A 20008-nucleotide genomic window follows, 5' to 3' on the forward strand; every position below is an offset into this window, starting at 1 on the left:
GGCGCCCCAACCGGGACTAGAACCCGGTGTGCCGGCGCTGCAAGGTGGAGGATTAGCCTGTTAAGCCACGGCGCCGGCCAGAAAAGCTATTTTAAATCCTATGAATATAAAAAAGATACACTCAGCATTGCATTTAGGTTTGTTTATAGTTGATTTTTTTACTTTTTAACTGTTTATTAAGGAAGAAGATTCTATAGATATATTCTGCTTTGAGTAAGCCAATTGTTTTATTGTAAATATTTTGATTGTAAGCTATTCAGATTCCATAGTATACTTTTTTCCTTAAGCTGTTAAATTTGGTTTGTATAATTTTTAGAGAAAGCTAATGTTTTGATGAGAAAAGACCATAGTATGTATTCTTTGTGTCTGTTGGATTTGTAATAGAGTGTTAGTTTTTTTTAACTGAGAATATATTTGGAATTAACAAATTATATTTGCATTTTATAAAAGTTTATTAGAAGAATGTTTGTAACTCTGAGAGTTTTGGTAGCTAAAATAAATGACTTCATTATTAGTGGAAATCCAAGGGTCAGAGTTAGAATTAATGCTTCAGCAAAGCTTTCTAACACTTAAAAATTTTTTTTAAAAGATTTGTTTATGTATTTGAAATAGTTACAGAGAGAGAGAGAGGAATAGACAAAGACTTGCCATCCACTGGTTCCCAAGACGGCCACAATGGCCAGGGCAGGGCTAGGCCAAAGCCAGGAGCTTCATCCAGGTCTCCTAGGTGGGTGGCATGGGCTCAAATACCTGTGCCATCTTCCACTGCTTTCTCAGACCGTTAGCAGGGAGCTGGATCAGAAGTGGAGCAGCCGAGACTGGTGGCTACTCCACTGGCTACACCACAATGCCGATCCAAAAAACATTTTTTCTTAAGGAACAGAATTTATGACCTTTTCAAAAAAGCTATATTTTAAAGTGGGGATAAGAAGTCTCGGACTCACCTTGAAACTGATAGAATTCAAGGATGGTAGATTACGTATCCAAAGTATGCGTGCTTAGAAAGTAGTGGCTCTCAGAACTAGTCTTCACTGCTAATCTACCACATATTTTCTCTATCAGCATAGTTGGTTTATCTAGCGTTCACAATGGTCTGTGACACCTAAGGACATCTAGCATCTCCTGTTGGGGAGGAACAATGTGATATTCTGGTTAATTGAAGCATAGCCCACATGGTAATTAAGTTGCCTGGGCAAAGTTGTCTCTGTTTAAGGGTAGGTGCTCTTCCAGAATTCCTTCACTTAGGCCCTAGAATGTGTTTTGACTAATCTTGCACTTGACTGATAAAAATTTCTGTCCAGCAACCAGACCATTAATTGCAGTGTTACCATAGTTTAGCCTAATACTCTTGAACAAGCTATTTATTTATATCTGCTAACTTTAGCTAGAGGCAGATAAATCTAGAGGAATGAGTGGAAATTTCCCTTTAGTGCTCAGTTTTAGAAGTCCATGAGAGGCTGGCGCCATGGCTCAACAGGCTAATCCTCCACCTTGCAGCGCCAGCACACCGGGTTCTAGTCCCAGCTGGGGCGCCGGATTCTATCCCGGTTGCCCCTCTTCCAGGCCAGCTCTCTGCTATGGCCCGGGAAGGCAGTGGAGGATGGCCCAAGTCCTTGGGCCCTGCACCTGCATGGGAGACCAGGAGAAGTGCCTGGCTCCAAGCTTCGGATCAGCGCGATGCACCGACCACTGCGGCCATTGGAGGGTGAACCAACGGCAAAAAGGAAGACCTTTCTCTCTGTCTCTCTCTCTCTCTCTCTCTCTCTCTCTCACTATCCACTCTGCCTGTCAAAAAAAAAAAAAAAAAAAAAACCAAAGCAAAAAGAAGTCCATGAGAAATATAACCAGGTCTGTTTTTGACAGTGAAAAAAATTTTTTTAAAAGATAGTATAGTAACCTTTATTTCAAATGTGAAATTTTATTAGAATTTCTGATAAGCTTGAGTTGTTTTTTTTTTTTTAAAGTTTAAAATCCTCTTCAGATATTAAGTTGTACTTATGCAGCTGGAATCTAAAATGGCTTAAATTAACAATTAGCTCACTTGCCCCTTGGAGTAAAAGTAGAGAGGAGCAGGTTTTCTGTTGGAAACTAGGTCAATGGGTTAAATGTATTTTCTCAGTTAATGTCTTTTTCTGTGTCAGTCTCATTTTCGTTGACCCCTCCTCCCAGACCCCGTGGACTTGGATGACTTTAATTAACACGTGTGCAGTCTGTAAAAATTACCCAAGGTGTTTTTCTCCTCTGAAGTCGTCTGCTTTTTATGCTACAGATAAAAAGTGCCTCTGTCTCGCATTCAGCCCAAGTTCACAGGTTCCTGAAGAGTGCCAGTAATCTAGGTGTGGGCTGCTGCCCCGGAAAGAGTGTCTTAGGGGGTGAATTAAGCAGACAGGAATCTAATGAAAATGAGAGTTTAGAATTCAGTCTGACTTGCTGATTTTTCCTGTTAAATAAAAGAAGAAAACAAGCATAGAAGAATTGGCAATTTAGAAGGAACGCATGGAATGGAGACAGGTATGTTGACATGTAAAAGGCAAAAATCTTTAATAGGGAGGGGTGAAACCAAATGGTAAGCAGAAATGGAAAAGGATCAGAGAAGTCTGAAAATAACTAGAGGAAAGGTTAGGGGTAGGAAAAGAACAAGGGAAAGTATTTAGATTTTGGGCTTTAGAGTTTTAATTTTCAGATTTATTTGTCCAGAAGGACCCATGTGTGTCATGGGTAGGCATTACTCATTCAGATGTTAATTTTAGAATTAAACCTTTTATTCGGCTTTCCTGCTCCACCATATTTAAAAATCAAATATTTACAGAGTTGCGCATATTTCTATAAATAGGAAAAGAATCCCTTACAAGTTGTGAATTCTAGACCCTAGTTGTACTATTTAAATATTAGTATAACAGATAGTAATAGATGGTCTTAAGTCTTTTTAAAAAATACATTTTCTCGCCGGCCGCAGCGGCCATTGGAGGGTGAACCAACGGCAACAAGGAAGACCTTTCTCTCTCTCTCTCTCTCTCTCTCTCTCTCTATCCACTCTGCCTGTCAAAAAAAAAAATTTCTCCTTTATGTTTGCACGCTGTTACTTAATAGTTCCATATTACTATTGCACTGAAATTGGAAAGAAATAGATCGGACTAAGCACATTTAAAAACAGATTTATTTATTTGAAAGGAAGAGTGACAGTGGGAAAGAGAGATAGCGAGAGAGATACCTTCCATCCACTGATTCACTCCCAAATATAGCTGCAGTGCCAGGTCTGGGCCAGGCTGAAACCAGGAACTCCATCTGGATCTCCCACTTGGGAGACAGGGACCCAAGGAGTTGGGCCGTTACCCACTGCCTTCCTATTTTATTTAAATACTTTTTATTCTATAGAAGAGTTGGCAGGGATAGAGAAGTGAGCAAATCGTGCTGAAACTCAGCCTTTTCCTGAGGGAACCTCTCCCTTGCCCCCATTGTATTGGTCACTTTACTTCTGAAGTTTGGTTCAATTCTCGAGACTCTTCCCTGCTTGGAGAGGAGAGGATGGATATTAAAATTTGGTCTTATGATTTGATATTTGTACAGTTGCTCCTTTGTATCTGCAGATTCCACATGCATAAATTCATCATCCGTGGATTCAGCCAACCTCAAATTGAAAATATTTGGAAAAGAAATCCTTGTGTCATTTTTCCTAAACAATACAGTTTAACAGTAATTTAAATGGCATTTATGTTGTATTAGATATGAAGGAGCTTCAAAAACTCACAGAAAATGCATGTTACCTTTTCATCCCATTTTTCCATGAACTTTTTGGAGCCTTCTCAAAAGTGATAGATTACTTTCGATGATTTCAAGTATATGAGAAGATATTTTGGGTTATATGCAGATATGGACTATTTTATTTAAGGAACTTGAACAGCCAGGAAAGGGCCTGGAATCAGTCCCCCTTGGATACTGAGGGATGACTGTAATTTTACAGCATTACCCAGAAGGATTTGCAGTTAGCATAGATGAGTTTTCATAGCTTTATACCTGGTTATTACCTCAGTTTTTCAGGACAAAGGGATTAATTGAAGTCATTTTGTACTTAACGTTTTTAGTGATGATTTTCTTTCTCGTAAATCAATACAAGCTTTAGTTCTAAGCATGATTTGATAATAGAGACTTACACCAGGATAGATAGTTTGCACATTTTATTGGGAACCAGAATCAGCAAATTTGGCTGTGATTTCCAAAGATATGATTTGTTTTAGCATTAAAGCCCCATGGTAGCAGCTGCTTTGGTTTTGAATATTTCCTTTGAAAAGATTCAATTGTGTTGGGGAAAGGCTGATAAAACTGATAAGTAGAACTCATTCTTGCACAGGATACCTCCTGTATTCATCTATTCTGAGAAATAGGTTAGCAGTTTTTTGGATGTAGGAAGGCCAGAGAGGTGTTCATGCAGCTAAACTCTTTTCTAAAGGAATATCTAAACTGGAGGCTTGTCTAAGGTCACAGAGTGACTTGGGGGCAGTGTTAAGCCTAAAACCTGGGATCTTTCTTCAGGGATTGTCCCTCACTGCCAGTCACACACAGTGATAGATAAATGAATAGAAGGCTTTTTGTTTTTTAGTCTTAAGTCTTCTGGACTTCTAAAAAAATAATTTCCAAAAAGGAAACAGGCGATAATACCTCAAATTGAGTGACTAAAAGCCTAAAATAATTTTAGACTATAGCCAGTTTTAGTAGATTTTTTAAATTTTAGATTTTAATCAAATAAAGGTAGTAAGTTCTGTGGAAATGGCTATTATATTGCAAGTTCCATTTCTCTCAAAATTAAGGGTGGCATATGCAAATTACCTTTAAAACTTAAGAATTTAATAATGGATTGGTTATGTAACATTTTGTCATTGAATGGAAAAACACAATTTTTGCCTAGTGGTAATGGCTATTTTTCTTTGACTTAGTATATATTTTCAGGAACCACATTCAAAATTAATCATTTCTTCTGTTTCTTCCTTTGCTGACTATATGCATATGTGCACATTACATTAAACTACAAGAAGTTCAGAACGGGAAATAGCCAATTTAAAATTTCAGATCACTGTGGTTAAGAGACAGAACATACTTTCTGCTGTGACAAAATACTTTTCGTGATAGGATTTTTAAAAGTACCAAAGCAAGAAAAGTGATAATATATTCTTTCCGAGTTTTAAAACAAGTTGGTGTTTTTAATCTTATGAAAAGAGGGGGAAAGCAATTGTGAACATGAAAGAAATACCATTCTTTCCATATCTCTTCTGAGAGCGTCTGATATACAGATAAACTGTCACATGAGGGATGAACGATAGGAGAAATGCCTTTTCTATGGAAAAGATGAACCACATGCTTCTTTTTTGGTAGTTGCCTTCGTTAATGCATTTGAATTGACTCAATTCCTATAGAAGGTTTCGGCCCTGCACTTCGTTTTAAAGCAGTGTTTCTGTAATTGCCTTGTATAGGATTTTCAGAGAGGCACTAATTCCCTGTTTTGATAATGAAAGAAGAAATTGGTTATTGTTACTGTTTCTGTGTGATTTTAGAGGAAAATCACAGCAGTGTCTCTGGGAAAAGGCCAAGGCAAATCTAGCACTAGTCTTGGAGAGAGAAAGATGAGCTAAGTTTCTTTGGTTAGAATGTCTTTAATGGAATATTCAGCTATCTGAAAAGGCACAACTTCCATTTTGGAGGGCTTAGAGGTAGAACAAATTGGATAAAGATAGGTAGCTTTCATTTGGACTTTAACATAGAGTTAAAGTGACTCTTTTATTTATTTATTTGACAGGCAGAGTGGACAGTGAGAAAGAGACAGAGAGAAAGGTCTTCCTTCCATTGGTTCACTTCCTAAGTGGCCGCTATGGCTGGTGCTGTGTGGATCTGAAGCCAGGAGCCAGGTGCTTCTCCTGGTCTCCCATGGGGTACAGGGCCCAAGCACTTGGGCCATCCTCCACTGCACTCCCTGGCCACAGCAGAGAGCTGGCCTGGAAGGAGCAACCGGGACATAATCCGGCGCCCCAACCGGGACTAGAACCCGATGTGCCGGCGCCGCAAGGCGGAGGATTAGCCAAGTGAGCTGTGGCGCTGGCCTACTTTATTTTTATTTATTTATTTATTTTTTGACAGGCAGAGTGGACAGTGAGAGAGAGAGACAGAGAGAAAGGATAGTTAAAGTGACTCTTATAAACTCTTTGGAACCCAGGTTTCTAAGGAGCACAAGAGAATGAGTGAGGAGAAGACAAAGGAACCCAAAGATTGAATGTGAGACAAGAGACTGGAAAATGACTCTAAGAGCAGTTAAGCTGGACCAGTTTGATGGGATCTGCCAGAGCCTAGGGTTGGGAAGGGCCGTATAGGCCATCTAGCACGGCCCTCCATGGGACACTGGAATCCCTTTCCAGCTCTGTGGAGGTGCTCATACATAATCTATCTCCAGTGTCAGGAGGCTCACTAACATCAGAGGTGAGCAGTCCCTGACTTGGGAATCTATACCCATAACCTTTTGACTCTACGCAAAAGATAAGACATGGCCCCTGTAAACAACAAAAACCAAACTATGCAGAATCAAAGGACAGGTTTCCCATGTACACATATACTGATGTGTTTTCTCCTACACATACCTCTGTGTAAAACAGTCCATTTTTATTTTTTCAGAAAAAAAATATATATAACACATACACTGTAGTTTTCCTCATTTAAAATTTTGGACATCTGTATCAGTGCATATGGAGTAACCTCTTTTTAATGACTGCATATTGTATATGCTAGAGTTTATCCAGCAATGCTTTACTGATAATTTTTGTTATTAGGAATATTAATACTATGAACATCTGCTATCTTAACAGTTCTAATTGTAGAGCTTTTTCCTATTGGCCTAAACTCTTCCTCCTAACTTGTACTTACTGGTCCTGAAAAACAGTTGCTGTCCTTCTCAGATTGAAACATTCTTCATCCATTTAACCACTCTGCCTTTGGATTCTTACACTGTCTCCTGGATGTGGTCCAGTTTGCCAGTGTCTATTTTGAAGTGTACTGATGGAACTGAACACTGTCTTAGTTGTGGTTTTACCTGAATGAAGAGGATGCGATTGTCTGCTCTATTAATTCAGTCCGTGATGTTAGCTCCTAAGGCTGCAGTATCCCATTGTTAATTCATATTGAGGCTAGATCTAGTGAAGCTCTGCATTTTTAGAGTTTGTAGATCCCTGGAGCATATGATAAAACTATGGGTTCCTATTACCTCACCCTACTTCCAAATACATTTCAGGTGGTTTGTGAGTCCCTCATACTTCTCTTATGATTCAACTTTGTAGATTACTTTGCTCAAGTTATATGTTCCCTCATTCGCTACCAGTGCTGTTATTATATCATCAAGAATTAGGAAACAGGATCAATCTTGAACTACCTAGTGAATCTGTATTGGCTCCTAGTATGTAGCGCTTTCTTTTTTTCAGATGCTAATTATTTAACAATCCAGGATCCACCTCAGGCTAACCATTCTGTAGTTGGAAAACTGATCTGGTTTTTAGTCCTCTCTCATTTTTCACCATTGTACAAGGGTTATAGAAAGCAATTCTAATAATAATAAGGCAGGGGGACAGCCTTGTCTTTGATGCCTCTCAGGATCCTAGGACATGATTTGTGAGATCAGATGACAAACTTGATGAGAATAACTAGCTGGTATTTCTTTTTTTTTCTCTTAAACATCTTGGATTTGTTTTCTTCATAGCAATTGTGTTTAATCTTCAGATCGGAAAGAATAACACATTCTTAGCCGAAACTGGAACTGGGAATAAGACTGTGTCTCTTTGTTGTTTGTTAATATTATATAAGCCACCCCATCCGTGGGACTTCACTTTTTCCTTTAACATCCACAATGCCCTATCTTCAGTATCTAATACTTTTTAAAGTCACTGTTTCTCCTGAAGCTTTAGTCTTATTCACTGTATATTTGTAAAGCTCCATTTCATTTTTTGTAATACTTTATGTGCCTATTTTTTTACCATCTGTTGTGATTTTTTAACATCTGAATTCCAGAAAGCTCTCTGTGTAGCACATTAGATTTTTTAGATGCTTTGTCCTTTTCTTCCTCTCATGAGTGTATTTTGCAATTATGCAGTCAGCATTATGCTTTTGAGAGCCTCCAAGCCTTCTCGAGTTTTCTTACATTTTCTAATGTTGGAATTGATCCTAATTTTCCTTTGAAAAACTTGAAATCTGCCTATCCAATATGTGCAGCATTCTTCCTTTCTTGTTCTCCAGACAACATGGCTGCTTTCTGTAACACTTCCTCCTGCTTGTGTGTTACGAGTCATATTTTTTCTAGTGAGGATTAAGTCCAAATTAACAGTTTCTCTCATTTCTCCTCTACTTTCTCAAGGACTAAATTGTTAAACAGACCAAAAGAACATGTGATCAGATGCATTGATTTACGCTTAGTAACACTTGCACAGATGTCCCCTGGTCAGTAATAATAGCTAATGACAGCTAATATTTTTTGCCCAATGCCACATGGCAGGCACCATACTTACTCCTTTCTACCTAGATTGTCTCACTCATCCTAGGGTTTAGGAGGCATAGGTACTGTTGGTACCCCAGTAACACAGATGAGGAAATGGGCTTAAGGATGTTGAATTACATGCCCAGGATTGCACAGCCTGTGAGTAGTGAAGTCAGAAATTTCCTAAATTGAATTCTTAATCACCATACGGCCTGCTTGACATGGTGCTTAATTACTATGCTGGACAAGATTCTGTTACTTGAAAACCTGTATAGCTCTCAGACCACTGGCTGTGCACAGTAGGCACTTAAATATTTAATTTGAGGTTTGTGATTCTTGTTGATTTCCAGAGTACTGCCTTTCAGCCCCTATAAATACATCAGAAGATGAGCAAAATGGGTAAAGCATACTATATTAGAGAATTTTTAGAAGACAATAATGTAATAGGAAAAGATTCTTGTTTTTATTAATGTGTGTCTTTTTTTTTTTTTTTTTTTTTTTTGGACAGGCAGAGTTAGACAGTGAGAGAGAGGGAGACAGAGAGAAAGGTCTTCCTTTTTTCGTTGGTTCACCCCACAAGTGGCTGCTACGGCCGGTGTGTTGTGGCCAGCGCGCTGCGCTGATCCGAAGCCAGGAGCCAGGTGCTTCCTCCTGGTCTCTCATGTGGGTGCAGGGCCCAAGCACTTGGGCCATCCTCCACTGCACTCCGGGCCACAGCAGGGAGCCGGACTGGAAGAGGAGTAACTGGGACAGAATCCGGCGCCCCGATCGGGACTAGAACCCGGGGTGACGGCACCGCAGGCGGAGGATAAGCCTAGTGAGGCACGGCGCCAGCCATTAATTTGTTTTTGATGGCTTTAGGAGACCCATTTTCTGTTTATATGTGGAAAATAATGCAAAATATTTATAAAATGTGAGGGAATCACTATTCACAAGCAAGCATGCAGAAACTTTTATTTAATTAGTATAGTACTGGAGTACTATGAGCTTTTATTTACTTCCCTTCTAAAAAGATTTATCTATTTGAAAGGCAGATGGGGGAGAGATATCTTACATCTTCTGGTTAATCCCCCAAATAGCCATAAAGTTGGGTCTCCCACACACATGCAGGATCCCAAGGACTTGAGCCATCTTCTGCTTTCCCAGGACATAACAGAGAGCTGGATCAGAAATGGGGCAGCTGGGACTCGTACCAGCAGGCACTTCAGGTGGCAGCTTTACCCCACTACGCCACAGTGCTGGCCCCAATTTTTTTTTTATTCTTTTAAAGATTTATTTTATTTACTTGAAAGACAGAGTTACAGAGAAAGAGAGGGTGAGATAGATCTTCCATCTTCTATTTTACTCTCCAAATTGCTGCAACAGTCAGGGCTGGGCCCAGCAGGAGTCAGGAGCTTCATCCAGGTCTCCCATGTGGGTGAGGGGACCCAAGCACTTGGGCCATCGTCTGCTGCTTTCCTAGGCGCATAAGCAGGAAGCTGGATCAGAAGTGGAGCGGTTGGGACTCAAACCAGTGCCCATGTGGAATGCCAGCATCACAGGCAGTGCCTTAACTTACCATGCCACATTGCCAGCCCCCAGAATAATAATTTTAAATGCATAAAATAAAATGCCTAAGATTAGAAAGGAAACCAGTTAGGTTAAATACAGTTATCGGAATACTTTGACACAAGTTTGTGATGCTGTATATTTCAAATATTTTTTGAATAAAGGTAGGAAACGAATAAATTAATGGATTAAAGAAAGAGAAAGATAAGAAGATGGGCAGGGAAAAAGAAGAAAGCAGACAAAGCCCATAAATACGTGTGCCTGGTTTTGCCTCCTTCCCAGGATGTCATCCTAGATTTCTAACAGACTCCTAGACATTTCCTCCCTTGTATCCTACCAGCAGAGTTGAATGCCACTCCCAAACCAGCTCATCTCTCCTTTTTTCCCTTCCTGATCACACATTCTCACTATCACCTCAAGTCTTTCCTCAAATCACATTTGAGTCCTCACTTCTTCAACATGCTCTGCCTCTAATCTGTCATGAATGTTTGCAGATTTTTCTCTTTACAATAGTTCATTTCTGCTGTCCAGATTTGGAGTCCTCTTATCCTTATTGTATGATGGCAGACTGTTTTCTGCTTGATTTCCAGCTTCTGCAGCCCTCACAGATTGCTAGATAGCTTCGTACCTTGTTGTCACCTCACCTGTTTACTTACTGGTAAATCTGTATTTGGTTTCATTGACCCAAATATATTCTAAGTTCTTTGAAGAAATGGACCACATATTATTGTATATCTTCCCATAGAGCTTATTAGCACAATACTTAAAATGACTTCATAAGGTCTTGATAGTTATCATAATTAGATTGTTCCAGCTCCAGAAAAAAAGAAGGGAAAAAAATTAGACCTATTCTCATCTATTGAATTACTGCTGTAGGAGGTGATAATATCAGATCAAGTTTTTATGTCAGAAACCTAATGGGATTTTCGTGCGTATTTCAGTTTTCACTGACTTAACTCCTTGAAGGATTCAGTCATGGTTCATTTACAGTGTTACTTGTGGTTAGGAAAACTGCAGACCTGGTTTCCTCTACTGTGAAGCCCCATATTTGTCTTCCCATGTAGCCCAGGCCCTGACATCTAATAGGTGTCTAGTAAATTTTCTGAGATGAATTTCTTTCTGCCTAGAAATTAACTTGTGCCTGAAAATAGCTTGTTTACTTTTCAGAGCTTGGGAATGTATTAAATTATTATAAATACAAGTTATAAGAACAAATATTGTAAAATAAGCTTTGTAGAAAACAAAGACAAGCAGGTGATTTTTTACCAGGAAAAGCAGTTTCCGAAGAATATCCTAGCTTACTAGGCTTTGGTATTTTTGTTAGCCATTGATGCTTTTTCTTTGAATTAAATTCTTTTGCTTGCATTCTTAGGTTAAAACATCAGAATTTTACAGATACTCTCGACAGCTGCGCTATGAAGTTGAACAGGCGTTGAATTACTTTCAGAACGTTCACCAGCAGCCTCTGTTGGACATGAAATCAAGCCGCATTCGTTCTGCCAAACCCCAAACTACAGTATTCCGAGGAATGATTGGACATAGCATGGTTAACAGTAAAATCCTACTCTTAAAGAAACCGAGAGTCTGGTGGGAGCTGGAGGGCCCACAGGTACCTCTACGGCCAGACTGCCTTGCTATTGTCAACAATTTTGTGTTCCTGTTAGGTGGGGAAGAGCTGGGCCCGGATGGTGAATTCCATGCTTCTTCCAAAGTGTTCAGATATGACCCAAGACAAAACTCTTGGCTGCGGATGGCAGACATGTCTGTCCCCCGTTCAGAATTTGCAGTTGGTGTTATTGGCAAGTTTATTTACGCCGTAGCAGGCAGAACCAGAGATGAGACTTTCTATTCAACAGAGAGATATGACATCACCAATGATAAGTGGGAATTTGTGGATCCTTATCCAGTTAACAAATACGGACATGAAGGGACAGTGCTCAATAACAAGTTGTTCATCACTGGTGGAATCACCTCGTCTTCCACCTCCAAGCAAGTGTGTGTGTTTGACCCCAGTAAAGAAGGGACCATAGAGCAGCGGACCAGAAGAACCCAAGTCGTTACCAACTGTTGGGAGAACAAGAGCAAGATGAATTACGCGAGATGCTTTCACAAGATGATTTCTTACAACGGTAAGCTTTACGTCTTTGGTGGTGTCTGTGTGATCTTGAGGGCCTCTTTTGAATCTCAGGGATGCCCTTCCACAGAAGTGTATAACCCAGAGACTGATCAGTGGACCATCTTGGCATCCATGCCGATTGGTAGGAGTGGCCATGGTGTGACTGTGCTGGACAAACAAATAATGGTTCTTGGAGGCCTTTGCTATAACGGTCATTACAGTGATTCCATTCTCACATTTGATCCAGATGAAAACAAATGGAAGGAAGATGAGTACCCTCGAATGCCCTGCAAGCTGGATGGTTTACAAGTGTGCAACCTGCATTTTCCGGACTATGTGCTGGATGAAGTCAGACGTTGCAACTAATGACACCTTTTTCCTCTTAAAAAACAAAGGCAAACAAAGCATTTGTTTGTGATAAAGTAGTTAATTAACAAACATAAAAGAAAAACCTCACCAGTTTTACTATCAAAGCCATTGGTCTAATATCGTAAGAATTTCTCATTCTGTGCTAGCATCCTTTTTTCCCCAGTGGCCTCAAACTCATGCAATAAGTTAAATCTAAGCGCTAGCTCTTGAAACTACTTCCAGAAGCAGTTTAATAGAATGCTCCACTTACCTAGGAAGTTGATTTTCTGCTTTACACATTTCTTTCAGGTGTTAGTGTAGGAGTCACGCATCTTCTAAGAGAAGACCGATATGTGTCACTGGATGTGATTTCAGTCCCTTTCTCTTTCCGAAACCTTTTTGAACATTTATTTCCGTGTATTTCGGTCTGTAATTTTTTTGGGGTTTTATTATTTAAATGTTTAAAACTCTTGACCTTTTTGCATGGCTTTTTGCTGAAAATGCAAAAATACAAATTTTCTATACAAAGTTAACTTTTTATATTCAAAACACTATTTCTAAGCTGCCTTCTCTAAACTGCATCGTGTTAGTGAAAGCATATCCATACTTCCTATAAATAGATAAGGCACATCCCTTGTACGTGTGGTTAGGATTCTATATTTTTAAGCTAGTACACTTGCACACACGGTTCGCCATACTTGTTGAATTTTAGATGTAATGTCTTTTCGTGTGTTAACATTTTCAGAAAGTTAAAATAACTGGAGTCCTCATTTGATATCAAAGTAGCCTATTTTTAGTCCATACAGATTCAGTAATATTAGAGCTCCTTATATTTCTGAAACAAGTATGGATTTAAGAAAATTAACATTTTTATACTTTATTTTCAGAAGTAAATTTTAGTATTCCTTACCAGTACATGCTTTGTTTTTGAAAATATTTTTCTTTGCAGTCTGTTTAACATTGCCCTGTTTTTAGTGAGAATCGGAGTGGTATTTGACAAGCTCTGACCCTGCAGCGTACAAGCACTTTTAAAGAGAATTTAGGGAATACCAGACTCCTAAATAAAGGCCCCTTGAAAGTAAGTGCAACCCCCATTCTTTCCATTCATTAAGGCTGCTGCATCTGTTATTGGATGGAAGATAGCAACTCTTAGAAAATTTGAGCTCAGTTTTGACTTAGAGATAAGAATTACATTATTGGTTGTCTACATGATTATTTCATATAAAATACCATACAAAAATACCCAGCGGCACTAGGGACGTAAGCCCTCAGCTTTTGCCTTGTTTACTGAAAGCTACTAGCATGAAGGATAGTAACCACAAAGTTCAGAGTGAATCAAGAATAGCTGTTCAAAAGTGTTTATAAGTATTTTAGGATTAGCTGCACCTTGCAACTCTGTAGATTCGAAGGAGAAGATGGAGTTGACAAAATTCAGCAAGACTAACCTGGGAATGGATCATTCATATTGATGCCATTTTCTCTGGAGTAGTCTATATGTGATACAGACTAGATCTACACTGGCAGAACTTGCCAGAACTTAGGATATTGGTGCAATATTGCAATGCCTTCTATATGGCTGCTGTTGTATAAATTTTCTAGTTTCTGTGTTTTTTCTCTGTTTTCTTTTCTTTTTCTTTTTTTGCTGCTGCCACCCTTGAACATAACAGAAGCGTGACGTGGAAATGTGAAGACTTTGTTTTTGTTTTTGTTTTTGCAGTTCAGTTAGACTTACTGTGTAATAAAACCTGATTTTAACACTCCATTAACTGGAGACATTTGAGTTTCAGAAACACAATCAGGTGCACAAGTAGCTTTTGAAAGAGAAATGTCATTGGCATTGGTTTCAGAAATCAAGTTAATAATATTCTTTTGTATATGAGACTTAATTTTTCATTAAGTGATCTTTCATTTACTTAGTTTCTAAAAATGCAAGTTGATATCTTGCTTCCCATAGTAATGTGGGTAAAAGTCTTTTTCTACATTTTTTTTTAAAGATTTTATTTATTTATTTGAGAGGTAGAGTTACAGACTGAGAGGGAGAGACAGAGAGAAAGGTCTTCCATCCACTGGTTCACTCCCCAAATGGCCGCAGTGGCCGTAACTGCACTGATCAGGAGCCAGGAGCTTCTTCCTGGTCTCCCACCCAAGTGCAGGGGCCCAAGCACTGGGGCCATCTTCCACTGCTTTCCCAGGCTACAGCAGAGAGCTGGATCAGAAGAGGAGCAGCCGGGAGTAGAACTGGCGCCCCTATGGGATGCTAGCACCACAGGCGGAGGATTAACCTGCCCCACAGTGCCAGCCTCTTTTTCTACATTTAAAAATACTTTTTAATTATGTTACTTTTGAAAATTAGAGATTAGGTTAACCATTTAATTTTTTTTCTAATACATTAGTTCATTTAAGGTTTTTGAATGTGTGCTGTCTTGCTTTAAAGAAAATAATGTCTTCATTATTTTCCTCATTGATGTCTTTTGCTGGGAAAGACCAAGAAGGCACCATCAGACGGAGTGCCCATATCAAAGGCGTGACACTCCAGTGGTGACTCAGATGGGAATTCATAGCCCTACTTAGGGTCACATCCGAGCAAACAGTTATATTTTCTTGGTTTTCCATATTAAAGACATGAGGCCAAGATCAAAGTTTGTGTTTCATAAAATTTGTGAAATCTTAACTTGAACTAACTCTGGGTTCAGCTTCACGTAAGTCATGTCTGACCTGATGTTAGCTGTAATCAGTTTTGAGCTTTAAGAATAGTTGCTATGGCTTGGGTTCTGAATGTATGAGAAAACTCTTCTGTTTATAGGTAGTTCTAATTTAGGTTCTTTTAAATCCATGATTAACTTACATTCCCTTTAAAATTATGGTTTAATTGCTGCAAGAGATTTATTTTTGTTATACTAAACTATGGAAAATTTTTTCATAGAACTTTTTTCAAGTTTATTTTTTGTGTGCTTCACTTCAAAGCATTTGTGTTTATGTACATTGTATGCGCTCAAAATAGTAGTTATTTCAAAATTCAGTAAGAGATTTGAAACTACAGTATAACTGTTATGCCCTATGTGTTACTTTTGCTTTACGTTTTATGCCAGACTTCACAAAACTAGCTGATTCTCATTAATTGCATCTTAATTAGAACCATTGGTTCTCTTCCATGTCTTTGACCTTCTAAGTTTTGGTTTTGAAGAAAATCCTTGCACTCCAGCCTTTTCATAAGATGCAAGATTCTTACACTGAAGGTTTTGTATTGGAAGAGATGCTACTGGGTCTTAAAAAAGCAAAGCTTACTGAGTAGAATTGTGTTTCCTGAGACAGCGTTCTCTGTGCACTCATTCCTCTGCTCTCGGCGAGTGTTACCCTCGTTTGTGAAATACTGACTGAGCCCTTCACTTGCTCTTTTCTAAAGCAGCACCTTCGGACACCTCATTCTGGGCAGCCTGCGTGGCTCGTAGGAAAGGACACACGTGTCTGTGTGGGGACAAGTGGTAAAAATGGAGAGTTTTGTCTTAACTACATGAAACTAAGCTTTAAGATATTTTATAACAAATTATTTGAGCTGCATAATCTAAAACATGTCAAACATTCAGTGGGACTATTTTTATATATGTATATGTGGGTGTAGGTCATAACATTTCAGTTTATAATATAAATTGTTATTTCAGTTTATAAGCTATCTCAGAAGAGACTAGCTCTTTTGAGAATACATAATTTAAAGTTTTAGACTGAAGTAAAACACAGCATAGATATAGTGTAAATTAGATATAATTGAGGGCTATATGGCAGTAAAACTGCTAGTGCCAGTTTTCTTGTTTGCCTACTATACATTTTGACTTTTCTTTTTTATTCTGAACATTTTTAGACATCATATATTTGTTCAGTCACAGAGTCGGTTTGGGAATAAATATCTTCTAAAAAGAGATTTATCTTAAAAACGAAAGTTCTGAGAAATTAGTTTACCAAGAGTTTATAAAGTCAATTATTCAATAGGCATAGACTGGAATAGATAAATTCATGGAAATCATATCCTTTCAGTATACCAGTGTAACTTCAATATTACACAAGTAACATTGAGAGAATGCCATCAGCTTTGTTCCCCCTTGATATTCTTGGGTTTTCTTTTTTACATCTTCGGGAACAGCTGCATTAAAAATTTTATTAACCAGTACCAGTAAGGATTAAGTGTTTGCTTTTTGAAGGAACGTTCCAGTGAGGTGATCGGAGAGGTTATTTTCTACCTAACTTGTATATGCCCTATATCTCTTGGGCATACTTTGTCTATAGAAAAATATTTTGACCTTTAGGTACATTTTGGGCCAGTAGTCAAATAATCCTAGAGCCGATATAAAAGTCTTAGAATAATTTAAGGTTTGCCTTTTATACCTGTTTTGAAAGCCTTTACATTTTTGTCAGGTAATTTTTCCCAAGCCGTGGATATAATCTATTCAAACATGTTTATGCTATCCATTCTGTTTTTAAATTGAAAAAAATGTTAAAAGTGTTTATGAAGAAAAGTTTAAATAAAATATTTTTCATCTTTAAAATGTGTTTAATATCTGATTGTTTACTGTCTTTATATAATCAGTCACTTTCAGTTACTAATGACTTCATTAGCAGTATATATATATTGTTTTCCTTAACCATACCAAAACAGTGCCCTGAAAATGTGATTTTTAGCAATGTTTTTAACTACAAATTCAAATGAGAGCATTAGAATAAAATTATTTATATTCTTAGATGCAATGGAAAGTGTATAACGAAGCCAAATAATTAAAGTTCCACTAACACAGAGTTTTGCAATTTTGCCAAATGGAAATAATAGAAGTGAAAAAAGAAGCATTTCCAAATCTCAAGCCTTAGTTTGGTGGTTTTTAGATTTCCTTTGGCATTTTTGATTATTGTGGTTTTTTTTTTTAAGATTTATCTATTTGAAAGGCAGAATGACAGAGGTGGCGAGGGTGGGGTGTGAGAAAGACAAAGAGATCTTCATCTGCTGCCTCCGTCCCCAGATACCCGGGCTAGGCCAGTCTGAAGCCAGGAGCCTGGAACTCCATCCAGTCTCCCACATGGTAGCAGTGGTCCAAGTACTTGATCCATCATCAGCTGCCTTTCCAGGTACATTAGCAAGGAGGGGGATTGGAAGTGGAGCAGCTGGGACTACACTCTTATATGGGCTGCCAGTGTCATAGTGGCAGCTTAATCCACTGCACCACAGCAATGGTCTTCTAAATTCATTATTTTTAAAGGTGTTTCTGATATTAGAGATTAGGTAGAAGCCTTGGATATATATATAAAGGCACTTGTGTGCCACCTTGCAAGTGAACTCCTAAGAAACCTCAACATGAATCTCAAAGCACCTAGATCTTGACGTCAAGCCACCCGTCTGGCTCTTCTCCTTTCACTTCCACCCTCCATTCAGTTGCAATCTTTATATATTCATTTCCAGCCTCAAATTACTTGTTTTCTTTCCCTTTCCCTACTTGTCAAAATCAACTTACTTGTTTTTTAAAGATTTTATTTTATTTATTTGAAAGAGTTAGAGAGAGAGGTAGAAATAGAGAGCGGTCCTCCATCTGCTGATTCACTCCCCAGATGGCTGCAATGGCTGGAGCTGAGCCATTCTGAAGCCAGGAACCTCTTCCAGGTCTCCCACATGGGTGCAGGGGCCCAAGCACTTGGGCCATCTTCTGCTGCTATCCCAGACCATAGCAGAGAGCCGGATCGGAAGAGGAACAGCTGGGACTAGAACCAGTGCCCATTTGGGATGCTGGCACTGCAGGCCAGGGCTTTAACCTGCTGCGCCACAGCTCAGGCCCCAAAGTCAACTTAATTTACAAAGCTCAATTCAAATGCTCCCTTCCCCTCCTGAAACCCATAACACCTCTTTCATTGAATGAATTACTACACTCAACACATTTATAGCTCTTAATTCATTTTGCATAATGGTTGGGTACAATTCTTTTCTCCACAACTAGATCACAGTCTCCCTGGGTAAAAGGGCCATTTTAATTCCTTGTACCTTGGCACATCCAGCATATTTTTTTTAAAAGATTTATTTATTTACTTGAAAGTTACACAGAGAAGGAGAGGCAGAGAAAGAGAGTGGTCTTCCATCTCTGGTTCACTCCCTAGATGACCGCAATGGCTGGAGCTGCGCCGATCAGGAGCCAGGAGCTTATTTTGGGTCTCCCACGTGGATGCAGGGGCCCAAGGGCTTGGGCCATCTTCCACTGCTTTCCCAGGCCATGGCAGAGAGCTGGATCAGAAGTGGAGCAGTCGGGACTTGAACTGGTATCCATATGGGATGCTGGCATTGCAGGCGGCGGCTTTACCCATTATGCCACAGTGCCAGCCCCTATTTTTTTTTAAAGATTTATTTATTTACTTAAAAGAGTTACACAGAAAAGGAGAGGCAGAGAAAGAAGCATATTTTATACACAGTAGACACTGCACTGTATGACAGATTCCAAATAGATGAATGCTATGGGTATTTGTGGGGTTTTAGTCTGTGTTCCCAGTCTGTATTCCCTGTACAGTATCCTACACCTACAGCTTCACATACAACTCTTAGTCCAATACATGTGAAGTCCACACTTCTCAGCCCAGAATTCCAGCCATCTCCTGAACATAGCTCACATGTTTGTGGAATTTCAGTGAAACAAGTGCAGACATGACTATCTTGTCTCCTCCCCAAAAGTTTGCTCCTTGTTCCTTGTATTACGTGGCTCTCCCATCGTCTGTGATTGTGCAGGTCAGAAGTTTGGAACTGCCTCTTCATGCGAACTCTTCATCACGTTCTGTCATTGTAAGCTCTTTGTTGCTCTGTTTGCCATCCATTGTGCCCTAGTTCATGCTCTCATCCTGGGCTGTTCCAGGAGCTTGCTGTCTGCTCTTCGACCTGCACGTTGCATTATTTGCACTGCTGCCAGAGGGAGCTTGCAAAAGGTAACTGCTGAGATTCAGCAGCCTTTAGTGATCCCTGGGAAGATGCAACAGGCTAGTGTGATGCATGAGGCCTTTCCTGTTTTCCTGTTTGTACCTGTTCAGTCTCTTAAACCGCGTACTTCAGCCACGCAAGCTAATTGTAGATCCTGAATAGGCCAGTTTTCTCAAGCCTGTCTACCTTTGCAGATGCTCTGCTCCTCTTGCTTCCCTGGCCTAACCCTTTCTTGACCTTTAAGAACCAGCTCGGGTGTCATGGCCTCTGTCAACCCTCGGGCCAGGTTAACCATGTCTCCTTGGTCTTAGTGCAGCACCCACCTCCTCTGACATTTGATTATAACTGTAGTCTTTGAAGGTAGCTGTTGTGTCTTTTTTATCTTCCAGGAGTCTAATTTAATGCCCCGTGGTAAGTCCTCTGTGATAATCATAGAACCCAGGAAATGGGAAGGCTGTCAATGAAATGCTCCTGGTGAGAAGATGTAGCTTCAGTAGAGGCTTGGTTATCTGCCAAAATTGACCTCCCTGAGGACTCCCCCTCCGCTCAGCGCCACCGCTGCTCC

The 20008-nt window shown here is 39.4% G+C and overlaps 1 protein-coding gene across 3 annotated transcripts in view; it reads left to right on the plus strand.

The window, feature by feature from the left end:
- KLHL15 (kelch like family member 15) overlaps positions 1-17008 on the plus strand; it is a 48130-nt gene extending 31122 nt beyond the window's left edge. For 2 of the 3 annotated variants that reach the window (XM_062183725.1, XM_062183724.1), the window contains one exon: positions 11421-17008. In XM_062183725.1, the coding sequence (XP_062039709.1) occupies positions 11421-12530 (1110 nt within the window). In that variant the 3' untranslated portion in view covers positions 12531-17008. The remainder of the gene's footprint in view (positions 1-11420) is intronic. The other variant, XM_062183726.1, reaches the window with a different exon arrangement.
- The last annotated feature ends 3000 nt before the right edge of the window (positions 17009-20008 follow it).

This window comes from Lepus europaeus, chromosome X (genome assembly GCF_033115175.1).
Source record: "Lepus europaeus isolate LE1 chromosome X, mLepTim1.pri, whole genome shotgun sequence".
Taxonomy (NCBI): domain Eukaryota; kingdom Metazoa; phylum Chordata; class Mammalia; order Lagomorpha; family Leporidae; genus Lepus; species Lepus europaeus.